Source organism: Borostomias antarcticus (genome assembly GCF_949987555.1).
Source record: "Borostomias antarcticus genome assembly, chromosome: 2".
Lineage (NCBI taxonomy): Eukaryota > Metazoa > Chordata > Actinopteri > Stomiiformes > Stomiidae > Borostomias > Borostomias antarcticus.
The window spans coordinates 35542181-35554680 of NC_140235.1; the positions used below are offsets into that span (position 1 = coordinate 35542181).

At 51.6% G+C, this 12500-nt stretch overlaps 1 protein-coding gene across 1 annotated transcript in view; it reads left to right on the plus strand.

The window, feature by feature from the left end:
• Positions 1-923: 923 nt before the first annotated feature.
• Positions 924-12500, plus strand: part of LOC311322747 (guanine nucleotide exchange factor VAV2-like) — a gene marked incomplete at both ends in the record, with an annotated part of 16771 nt that continues 5194 nt past the window's right edge. Inside the window, 3 exons of the mRNA XM_084454845.1 lie at positions 924-928; positions 1093-1161; positions 11301-11406. Of these exons, the coding sequence (XP_084310971.1) occupies positions 924-928; positions 1093-1161; positions 11301-11406 (180 nt within the window). The remainder of the gene's footprint in view (positions 929-1092; positions 1162-11300; positions 11407-12500) is intronic.

Below are 12500 nucleotides of genomic sequence, written 5' to 3' on the forward strand. Positions count from 1 at the left end.
TGTGTGTGTGTGTGCGTGTCTGTGTGTATGTGTGTGCGTGCGTCTGTGTGTGTTTCTGTGTATGTGTGTGTGCGTGTGTGTCTGTGTGTGCATGTGTGCGTGTCTGTGTGTGTGTCTGTGTGTGTGTGTGCGTACGTGTCTGTGTCTGTGTGTCTATGTCTGTCTGTGTGTGTGTGTCTGTGTCTGTGTGTATGTGTGTGTGTGCGTGCATGTCTGTGTCTGTGTGTCTATGTCTGTGTGTGTGTGTGTGTGTGTGTGTGTGTATAATATGTGTGTGTGTGTGTACCAGTCATATTCTCATTGGTAAAGCGTAGCAGGGCCGTGTGCAGCAGGTCTAGTTCATCCCTCATGAGTGGCGCTGTGCTTGTCAGAGCAGCGGCGTAAACAGATCCCTCAGAGGGGCGTGTCCTAACGGGGAGACGGGGGAGATGGACTGCGTGTGACACACTCGACACACGTCCAATCAGCAGCCTCCTCTCCCGCAGGCGGAGACCAGCCTCACGCGGCAACCTGGACAGGCTGGACCGCCTGCTGTCCTCAGGGACAAAAATAGGAAACGTTTATTATTATCATTCACATGGCATACTTTATGCAAATATATACATCTTTATATCACGCATACTCGCAAATGTTGCATGAATGAATGCAATACAAGCAGATCATCTTTATTTTCACTCATAATCGTTCCGCCTTCCTCCACTCTCACCTATTTTAGTAGGTACGGTAGGTACAGTAGGTACCATTGATTGGGGTAATTGACCGGTCATCCGTTTGAACGCAGCGCCTCCCCGGAGTGTCCTGTGGGATACAGCTCTGCGCCTCGGAGGGCTGAGAAGCACTGCATCATGGGAATTTCTGTTCTGACATGCTGTGTGTTAGTCTAGGCCTGTCGTTCTTCCAGGACTGGTGTGAGATGTGTCCGAATGGGGTTTTAGGGAGATAAAGTGTCTGTGTGTGTGTGTGTGTGTGCGTGTGTGTGTGTGGTGTCAGGCTCTCATGAATAAACCTTCCTGTTCTATTATTGATGGAATGGTGCTGAACTCTCTCTCTCTCTTCTGTGTGTGTGTGTGTGTGTGTGTGTGTGTGTTTCAGGCCCTTCCCGTCTGAGGACACTGCTCTCAATGAGGACGATGTGTACCGGAGCCTTGAGGAGCTGGCCGAGTAAGTATGGATACACACACAGACACACACACACGCGTGTGCGCGCGTTCCCACCATCCCCCGTGCGGGGAGCGGCGTGGAGGTGAGGTCCTCCTCCCTCCCTCCTCCTGTTTACTCCGAACGCCCGGCCCTACGCCTCTCCGCCGTTACCATGGCGACGGCGGCAGCGCGCTGGCTTCCTGCCCGGCCGGCCCGGCTGGACGTCTCTGAGGCTCGCTGGGCAGGTGGGCGGGCGAGGAAGAGAGACGGAAAGAAAGAGAGAGAGGGAGAAGGAGAGAGAGAGAGGGAGAGAGGCCATTGGGGACAGTGTGACAGAATCCTCTCTGATTAATGCGGAGTAATTAGGGGCATGACTGAGATAGGTGTCATTCATCACCCACAGGGAGAGAGAGAGAGAGAGAGAGAGGGAGAGAGAGAGAGCGGGAGAGAGGGAGAGAGAGAGGGAGAGAGAGAGAGAGAGCTGCAGCCATGGATACCCGCCTCCTGCATCCATCACGCTGGTATCTCCTCTAGGGGAGGGGGGCAGGCAGGGGGCGGAGAGGAAGCCCTGCCAAGCGGGCTAATGCTGGATTAGCGCACGGCTTAACGTACAGCCCCGCCCCCCCCCCCAAAAAACATCACATCGCCCTTCTAGGCAGGCAGATCGCTGCTACGGCGAAACTGACGACCTCGCCGCCGCTGTCGGTAGGCGGCGCGCGAAGTGGGCGGGGTTTGAGGTGGTGGTGAACGTCGGGAGCGTTTATCAGTGAGTGAAAGGCCTCTCTGGTTTGATTGCTCCCCCCTATTACTGTAACCTCCCCCCCTCTCCCGGGCCAGCGCTGGGCCCCCCGGGGGCCGAGGGCTCCTCTCTCCTCTCCCAGTGGCCCGTCGGGTCGGCTCGGCGCCGGATCCTGCTCCCTGTTCGGCCGCCGGGCAGTGGGGGGCGGGTCCTCACGGAACGGGTCCGGTTGTGGCGCCGTGTCTCTCTCTCCCTCTCTCTTTCTCTCTCTATCTATCTCTCTCTCCATCTCTCTCTTTCCTTCTCTCTATCTCTCTTTCTTTCTCTCTCTCTCCCTTTCTCTATCTCTCTCCCTTTCTCTCTCTCTCCCTTTCTCTCGCTCTCTTTCTCTCTCTCTATCTCTCTCTCTCTCTTTCTGTCTCTCTCTCTATCTCTCTCTATCTATCTCTCTCTCTCTATCTTTCTCTCTCTCTCTATCTCTCTCTCTCTCTGACCTTTAGAAGAGGGGAGCTGCGTCCCAATTGACCCATCAGCGTGTAACGCAGCTGGACACACTTAAGCGAGCGACAGCGCGGCACTCAGAGAGATATTAATTGTCCCGTGATATTGATATGAGATTGATTCAGCGTGAGTGTGTGACCGGACCGAGCCAGGAAGCAGAATATGCTGAGCGGACTAATCCCCAGTGTTAAATTATAACAAAAGAGGTCGTCTCTGAGAGACTGGACACAAAGAAATGAGAGAGAGGATTGAGGACAGTGCATTTATAACGGTCATTCTGAAGAGCTTCATGGAGGACAGGTTGTGTGTGGTAGTAGTACTTTATCGATCCCCGGGGGGGACATTGCAGATCGTGTCGCTGTTATGAGGGTCTTGTGCGTGGTCTGTCCGGTCAGTGAGTAGAGGTCAGTGCCTTGCTGACTGGCCTGTTAGAAGGAGGCTATTTCCATATTTACAGTATCACGTCAGGAGGACTCACATCAAGTTAAGTGGGATACAACCACAGTGTGTGCGCGTTTATGGGTGTGTGTGTGTGTGTGTGTGTGTGTGTGTGCATGCATGGGTGCATGCGTGTGTACTCGTAAAATGTGCATTTTTTCCCTGTGTGTGTGTGTGTTGAAGAGCTGACATGTGCATGATTACCTGGAGCAGATCTTCTTAATTGAGGTCAGTCAGGTTAAGTTGGTCAACCCGGTTACCCCCGCCTCTTTCAATGGCTCTGCAGTGTCAGCTCAGCACCTGGGGGTCCATCCTGGGGCTGACCGCGTGGAACACCGTGCGACCGGGCGCAGGGGCTGAGGGACATGCTTGTCCCCTCGGGGCTGACACACACATTCGTACTCGGTAGTGAATATTTCTCAGACTAACATCAACGTTGTGCTGCGGTCAGTTCGCGGCTAGTTGCCGAGCTGCCAGCTCCAGAATTTTTTTAATTTTTTTATTTAAACTTTATTTAACCAGGTAAGTCAATTGAGAACAAATTCTCATTTACAATGACGACCTGGCCAAGAGGCAGAGGTTAAAACAGGTCGGAGCGCATAAAATCCTCACAAAGGGTTGCTTTAGCTGCCATCTTCCACCGCGTGTGTGGTGGGTTTACCGCCGCGCGGCGTTCCTGTCTCGGGATGGGCGGAGCCTTATCTGACGTGTATTGTGTGTGTGTGTGCGCGCGTGTGTGTGGGCGCGCGTGTTTGTACACTGGTCTGTGTGTACGCTTGTCTGTGTGTGTGTGCATGCGCGCATGTTTGTGTGTATGATTGTCTGTGTGTGTGTGCGCGTGTGTGTACGCTTGTCTGTGTGTGTGTGTGCGTGTCTATGTGTGTGTGTGCGCTCCCCTCTTCCCCCAGCCTAGCCGGTGCAGGGGCCCCAGGTCGGGCCCTCGAGGCCCCCAGCCCTCACCGAGCTCCGGTGGTGACAGAACGGCGGACCCCCGGACCCCGACAGACACCCCCCATCTGAGAGACCCGCTAATCTCCTCTAAACATCACTGAGCTCGCGAGGAGAACGTGGAGAGAGGCTGATATTTCTCCTCCTGGCAAATCTGTTTATTTACCCATCAGCCGACAAATGCGCTGGCCTCAGTCTCGATGTGTCGGTCAGCTAATCCACTTCTCTACCCGAGCACACGGCAGTAATTGCATCCTCTGAGTGCTACTGGAAATCTTAATGACCTTTCATTGGATTTAGTTTCTAAATCCCTGCCTACGAGGGGGAGTGTGGAAATATGTTTACTCTCCCCGCTCTGCGGAACTGAAGTAATGTTTGGAAATGTTGTGGAAAGTTTTCTTCACGTCTGAACAAACTTTTACCTGTCAAGGTAATCTTTTGAGTGGTGTCTAATAACACACACCACGTATACATCAACAGGAAGTCTCTGTGCTCTGTGCACTGTGGGATATGACCTCACTGTCTGCTCCTCAGGCCACTGCTACACTTCGCCCAAGATTCAAGATCAACTTTATTGTTCCACGAATGGAAAACGTGGCTCTGGCGTTCACCCGTGCTGCAGCTGTTAAAAAAAAAAAAAAGAGCATTCCCCATATAATCCAGATACCGGCTTGGGAGTCCTGGAGAAGGATTGGTCAGTGAGAGTCCGGTAGTATTCGAACCCTGGGCGGCCCGGGAGGGGGCGGAGCTTCGGAGGAGCGGTCGGTCCGGTCTGTCTGGCGGGTGGGGGGGCGAGGCCCCGTGGGTCAGAGCTGCTGCAGCCTCCCAGCAGGGGGGGTGAGGGCGGGATCTCGTAGCATCCAGGGCGGGGCCAGTCTGGGGCCAGTCTGCCGGAGCTCTCCTACAGCTCAGTGGATCAGAACTGAACCTAAGAAACATTTCAAAATGCGTGTTCTGTTAAGCCCCCTGTGGGACCCCCCCCCCACCACATTCGACCCCCCCTCCACCTCCTCCCCTGCCCTCATAATGACCGGGTCAGAGCGGGCGTGTGGGGCCGCGGGGTGTCTGAGGTCACGGAGATCGAGCTCGTCGCGTTCCAACGCGCTGACCGCCTCCGGACCGACGGCGTTTAATCAGACAGAAACATCCTGACCCACACCCACACACACGCTCCCAAGTCTCCTCGGACCTCCAACGTCTCCTCGGAACATGTCCTCTCCCTAATTCTAGGCGTCCCCCGTCCAACACATGACTCACGCCGTCCTGCTCACACACCCCAGCTCCCCTCCGCCCCCGAAGGCTCGCTCGGTCAGCGACTCCCACTCTACGGGTCACACACAGACCGCTGGCGCTGACCCGCACGTCGTAAAACCACGTCGTAAAACTCCCTCCCGAAACTGAGCTTTCCATCGCGAAGATCTGTCTCTCCGCCAAACCCCCCCCCCTCCCCCTCCTTGGAGCAGAGTGCATTGTGGGACGGCGTGGCGTGGCGACCACCTCGTCTCTCGTCAAGCTGCTCTGTATTCAGCCGGAGTCACTTCCTCTCACGGGAGGGGAAAAGGAAACGCATCAACGAGAGGTGAACCGCTCCACCTCAATTAAAAACCTCAAACGGGCCCCCCACGCGAGGCGAAGCGCAACGGTGAATATTTGATCGAGGCCGGAGCGCGCTCTCTCTCTCTCTCTCTCTCTCCCCTCTCCCTCGTCATCCCTCCATCCCGATCCCGTCTCCTCTGCTCGGTCGGAGGAGAGAGAGAGAGAACATTCCGGTCACATTCCTGATGGGAAAGGTTAGCGGTGAGGTGGGTCACACACAAATAGACTCAATTAGATTTGATTCCGATACTATCCTCTTCACGCCATTCCTCTGCATGACAAATGAACGGACGGCATTGTTACGGAATGACAATGAAAACATTCACTCGGCTCGAACGCGTCGGGGAAAGCGGCGGAAGTTGAAAGTAAGACCCCAGCGACGTCTGAATAAAACATAATTCTGGAGCTGGAGCTTTGGGAGTGTGATGGGGGAGTATGATAGGAAAGTCAAGTTTATTGTCATATACTCAATAACAATGCAACATCATTATCAGTGATGAAAATCTTTGGCTCAGAGCCGACTCAACCTTGCGTGATATAATAAGACAAAAGGATATAGAATATAATAAGAAATATAGTAAAATAGAGTAAAAAGAAAAAAAGAAAAACCAAACTCTGCATGGAAGGAGTGATTAGCTGGTCAGCCTCTTCTGGTGGAGACTGTGCTACTTCCTGGCTCTCTCGGAAGGAGGTCAGAGGTCGCGTCCTCCTCTCCACAGTCTGTCTCTGCACTGCTGGCTCCCTCGCTTAATTAAAGGTCAGCCAATCAGCGTGGTGAAAAACCAACGGGACGCCTTTCCCCCCCGAGCAGCGGACTCGCTCACAGAACGGCGTCTAGAACGCGGCAGAACTGGCCGTTCCGCGGACCGGGTTTAGAGAACCGACGGCGCTCACGCGCTCTGGTCTGGTTTGTTTTGTCCCCAGGAAAAAAGGGGGTGTGGTTGTCCCAATCTTCATTGCTCTCTCACTGGCTCACACCACATAACCATGGACTTGTGTGCGTGTGTGTTTTTGTGTTTGTGTTTGTTTTTTTTGTGTTAGTGAGTTTGTGTTTATGTGTGTGTGTGTGTGTGTGTGTGTGTCAAAGACAAAACACCAGTGCTGCTCTCAGAGCGGTGTTATCTGCACTGCAGAACGTCCCTGGATCTGACGTATCACTCATGTAGGCTTTACTCGGTTAATATTATTCACATTTATGTTATATTGTTTAGTCAGGAACTTGGGAGCTGATAAGCAACTGTTGCATAATATGGCAAAAAAAAAAATCGAACTATTTATAGTCTCTGCTCATTGATTCAATCCTTAATAGCATAAAATCATAATAAAATACACAATATGTTTATTGCAAAAGCTGAAGGTTTATTTAAATTCCTCCTTCATAGCAGCCAATGGTGGCAATTATCGGCGGCGGTAGCCCTTCCACCTGCCCCCACGGCGACGGCAGCTGAGGCTGGGCTCCCGGAGGATCAGCAGGGCAGAGGAAGAGCGATCAGCCTCTTCCAGAAGGGCTGCCTTCCTCCTCTCCTCCTTTATTGCGTTCCTCATTCGCTAAGGAAGAAAAAAAAACAGAGCATAAACACTTGGCAAGTACACCGTTGCTTAACCTGCCCCTCATGTTTCCTTACGATCGCCATTGCGTAATACCATGCCTACCTTGGACATCTTCTTGTTCTTCCTTCTGATAGGACCACTCCGCCACGACAGGGCTCTGGTGAACCCTAACAGCATCTTTGAAGGCCAGTCTTTGAATATGGAATTTGCATGGAGTTCCAGCACCACTGCACTGGTCCACAGTGCCAGACACAGAATGAGATTCCAAGAGGTCCCAGCACTCATTTCACTGTTCTGGAGTCTGACTCTTGTTCTTCTTCTTATTCTTAAGCCAGACAGGGTGTTCACATCTTCAGGTTTGAGGGTCTCAGTTTGTCTGAGGGTCTCAGGTTGGGTGAGGGTCTCAGTTTGTTTGAGGGTCTCAGGTTGGGTGAGTGTCTCAGGTTTGAGGGTCTCAGGTTTGAGGGTCTCAGGTTCGGTGAGGGTCTCAGGTTTGAGGGTCTCAGGTTGGGTGAGGGTCTCAGTTTGTCTGAGGGTCTCAGGTTTGAGGGTCTCAGGTTGGGTGAGGGTCTCAGTTTGTCTGAGGGTCTCAGGTTGTTTGAGGGTCTCAGGTTTGAGGGTCTCAGGTTCGGTGAGGGTCTCAGTTTGTCTGAGGGTCTCAGGTTTGAGGGTCTCAGGTTCGGTGAGGGTCTCAGGTTTGAGGGTCTCAGGTTGGCTGAAGGTCTCAGTTTGTCTGAGCGTCTCAGGTTGGCTGAGGGTCTCAGATTGTTTGAGGGTCTCAGTTTGTTTGAGGGTCTCAGGTTGGCTGAAGGTCTCAGGTTGGCTGAGGGTCTCAGGTTGGCTGAGGGTCTCAGGTTGGCTGAAGGTCTCAGGTTGGCTGAAGGTCTCAGGTTGGCTGAGGGTCTCAGGTTGTCTGAGGGTCTCAGGTTGGCTGAAGGTCTCAGTTTGTCTGAGGGTCTCAGGTTGGCTGAGGGTCTCAGGTTGTTTGAGAGTCTCAGGTTGGCAGAGGGTCTCGAGAGCATCTTGTGGTTGTAGCTGGTTGTTTGGTGCTGTTGTCGCCATCTTGGTTGCACTGCTTACGTCGTCAGAGAATGAGATGTTTGGTAACTGTAGGCTGAAGCAGTCCAGGGTGGCAGAAAACTGTCCAGTCACGACAGCTGGCAGGCCTATAAGGCTGTTCAGAACATTCTCGAGGTCTGGAGACTTGCGCATTGCGGATGCTATTAGCAGAGCCGCTGTAAAGATCAACTTGAGTTTTTGAAAATCCATTGTGTAGGTACTGCTAAAAAAAGAAGTGGCCTCATACTGGAGAGCTTGTTAAGTTGTGAGTCCTTCAGAATGTTCCCAGGGTGCAATGGAATTCCAAAATGAATCTATATTGTATGACATCATAATGCATTCACTGTTTGTTTCTGTTTGTTCTGAGCATTCCAAACCCCTACCAGCTCATGGGCAAAACATTAAGGAAGTTAAATCAAGCACAGCTGCTGACATACTGTACATCACTGCTGCTGCTTATAAGCAGCTAAATGTAGGTTTGACAAAGCTGGCATTAATTGATCGGCTAATCGTTGCTACTGTAGTTTTGTGACGTCCCATTAACACCCCTTACAGCCAAGAACAACTGTGTGTAAATTAACATTCTCTGTTTGTATTTTCTTGGTTTTGATTATTTTATTTTCATAAATCATTTTTTTCAACCAAATTTCGAATATCAAACTGCAGTTTTATAAAGAAGACTTTACTTAATCAAAACAACCGAACTGCAGCCTCTTTAAATATAATCAGTTTAGCTACTGTACTGTAGCTAGAGTACACAATACCTACTGTAGTCATCTAGTGTTCAGCTTGTTTCTTGACTCTGCCAGCTTAGCTAATGTACAGTAGATACTTTAGTAACCTTTGATCATTTGAGATGCCCTCTTGCTTGCATGGGACATTCTGCATGTTTTATTTGCATGTCCCGCACTCACAGTCTAAGTTTGTTGTCAAGAGGACACACTTCGGGGACAAAAACTCAAGAGCTTGGGAGCACGGCAGTAAGGATATTGAGAGACATCCATACGCTGTGAACAATAATCAATATTTTGAGCTGTAAACAAACGCATAACCCATTGTTGTTTATCCAGTTTCATATGACCATCCGCTATGAATGAGCAGTGGGCTCATAGGTCAGGATTCTCCAAAACTCTAAAACACACCACCAAGCCTACTTGACCTCACAGACTGACCTAGGGGCTTGGTTTTATCATACAGTACAGGGTATGAGATGAGACAAAAAGCAAGTCAAGTTAAACAGTGCAAGTGTGTGTGTGTGTGTGTGTGTGTGCGTCTGAGTGAGTGAGTGAGTGTCTGTGTGTATGTGGGCGTGTGTGTGTGAGAGCTGAACAGGGCTGGGGGATGAGACAGGGCTGGGGTGGGATGAGACAGGGCTGGGGTGGGATGAGACAGGGCTGGGGTGGGATTAGACAGGGCTGGGGGATGAGACAGGGCTGGGGTGGGATGAGACAGGGCTGGGGGATGAGACAGGGCTGTGTAGCACCCGATAATGTAATAATTAACTGATAATGTAATAACGGCTGATAATGTAATAAAAGTTTGACTTAACTCAATCGAAAATGTAATAAAACCTGATAATGTAATAACTTAACCAATAATGTAATAACATTTCCTGACTGATAATGTAATACCATTTTTCTGATAATGTAATACCTTATTACAATATTGGTCAAGTTATTACATTATCAGGTGGGTCTTTTTTTTTCCAAAACTGATAACGTAATACTTGACTGATAATGTAATAATCTAAAAAAGCGAATGAATAATACTGTTAGGGTCCTATGTGGTATAAATTAGCCCCAATGCTAATTTTCGCTTTGTTAAACTCCATTAATTTATGCTAAAATGTTAGCTAAAAGTCCGCTATTTTTTGGGGCATTTTGGGTCTTTCAGGAGGGGCGGGCCGCCCCCTCCAAGGCAATCAATGGTAGGGGAAACACTGGTGTGTGTGTGTGTGTGTGTTTGCGTGCGTGTGTGTGTGTGTGCTCCATGTGTTCCCAACGGGTCCTGTGTGTGTTTGTGGCAGGTGGTGGCACTCATGGACGTGGAAGGACACCTTGTGTGCTTGTCAAAGTTGACTGGGGCTGTGTATGGTGTGTGTGCGCGTGTGTGCGTGTGCGTGTCCAGAGGAGCATGGCTATGTCTGGTGATGAATGCCACTGAGACTGTCAGAGATGAAACACACACACACACACACACACACCAAACTCCTCTGTTGTCACCTCTTTTCCCCTCCTTCACACTGTCAGGGTACTGTGTGCCTTCTGTTTCACACATGACACACACACATACACACACACACACACGCGCGCACACACACATACAATTCAGGGGTGTATTCACAAACATACACACACACACACACACACACACACACATACATACAGTAAAAAACACATGAAGACACACAGACATTGCCACACACGTATCCAATTCAGGGATGTGCTGTATTATACAACGGTATAGATCCGGTCCATTGTCTCTATTGGTCAGTTTGCATTCCAGCCGTGGCGATAACCACGATATCCCCACGCTAAAATGGAATGTTCTTTTAATATCAATCCACCTCTTATTAGTAGCCATGGCAATGTCCAGATCAATGTTTACAAAGATCTGCTGTAGCATTGTCGTTGCCTGGCAACGTTCCCTTTTTCAGCGGAAGTATCCGCAAATGATTAACAAATAGTTCCATTAAAAATACATTTATTTAAAGTTCGTATTGTCTTTGTTTTTGAAATATTGACGGATAAATGTGGCAACCATTGTATAAAAGCATTATGGAACTAGAAGCCGTGGGATGTCACGGATATCCCCACGGCTAGCGGGGTGTAACGACACTCGTGCCTAACCACTCCTGCTAGCCGTGGGGATATCCGTGACATCCCACTGCTTCTCGGTCCATAATGCTTTATTCACACACACGCACACACACACATACACACACACACTTCCCCCCACCTCTGCTCCAGCCCTCAGTGGGACTTATTCTAGATAGTCAGCCCGTCCTCACAAGAGTGTGTGTGTGTCCAGAGTGTGTGTGTGTGTGTGTGTGACCCAGTAGAGAGCCATACCAGTGAAGTGACTGTACAGAGAAGAGCTCATCTGTCTGAAGTAAGTTGTAGAGCCAGTTAGCATCGCCACGGTGACTCCTCTGGCTGACCTGCTGGGGGTCAAGCACCGCTGCTGGGGGTCAAGCACCGCTGCTGCTCTCAGCGATCGTGTCAGAAGTGTGTGCTGCCTCATCCTTGGAGAGAAACTCCTATTAAAACGGTGATTCTAAACTGTCACTGACTGAGTGTGTGTGTGTGTGTGTGTGCGCGCTCCACAGTGAACATGACGTCGGGGAGGATGACATCTACGACTGTGTCCCCTGTGAAGACGATGGGGACGACATCTATGAGGACATCATCAAGGTGGAAGTACGACAACCCATGGTGAGAGCTGTGTGTGTGTGTGTGTGTGTGTGTGTGTGCAAATGTTGTCATCATCGTGCATGTGTGTTTGGTCTTTCGCATGTTTGTGTGTGTGCGAGTAGCGTGCAAATGCTCTCATCGTTTCGGTGTGTGTGTTTGCGTTTATGTGTGCATGCGCCTTGCATGTGTGTGTGTGCCCAACCAAAGCTTTTCTGACCTGCTCCGTGCGTGCGTGCGTGCATGAGTGTGCGTGCGTGTGTGTTATTCTACTCTGCTGACCTCTGCCGCTCTGCCTCTCTCATGCTGCAGATCAGATACATGCAGGTAAGTGCACGTGTGTGTGTCTCTGAGAGGGCCCCCCACGCTCAGCCCCACCCCTGCACAAGGTCAAGGGAAACCCCATACGTCCCCCCCCCCCGCCACACCGCCCTCCCTCCCACACACACACACACACACACACACACCCACCTATCCTAATGCTGGCTGACCCGCAGGCCACGTCTGGGGGCGCTGTGACATCATCGGCCCGGGGACGTACTGTTGCCACACTGTGACATCAAACCCGCCGGTCCGGGGTAGAACCCCGCCGTTGAGAGGTTCCAGATAAACCCGCCGGTCCGGGGTAGAACCCTGCCGTTGAGAGGTTCCAGATAAACCCGCCGGTCCGGGGTAGAACCCAAACCCGGCCCTGCTCCCGGAGACGAAGCGCCCGATCGGATGGCTCTTTCCGGCCGCTGTCCACAGCCGGAGCAGCTTCTGGAACGGTCCGCAGCTCGACCTCGTCATCCCGCCCCCGTCGTGTGAAGCGAGCCGGTTTTGGGCGCCCCGCCGCCTCCAGATGGCGGAGAGTCGAGGCTGTAACCACGACCCCTCCCTCCGGGACAGATGACATCACCGCGCAGGCAGCTGAGAGAGGGGGGCTGCTGCGTTTTCGACAGAGGTAGCACGCCCCCCCCCCCCCCCCCCCCCACACCGCCGACCACGTGACATCACCGACCCGCCAGCCCCTCCGGCGGTCGTCCCGGTTCGAGAGGCCGTGTTTGGATTGGCCCGGCTCAGCGCTCCTCCACCCCCACGTTCCTGGCCCGGGCCTCGTATTAACGGGGGACGCGGAC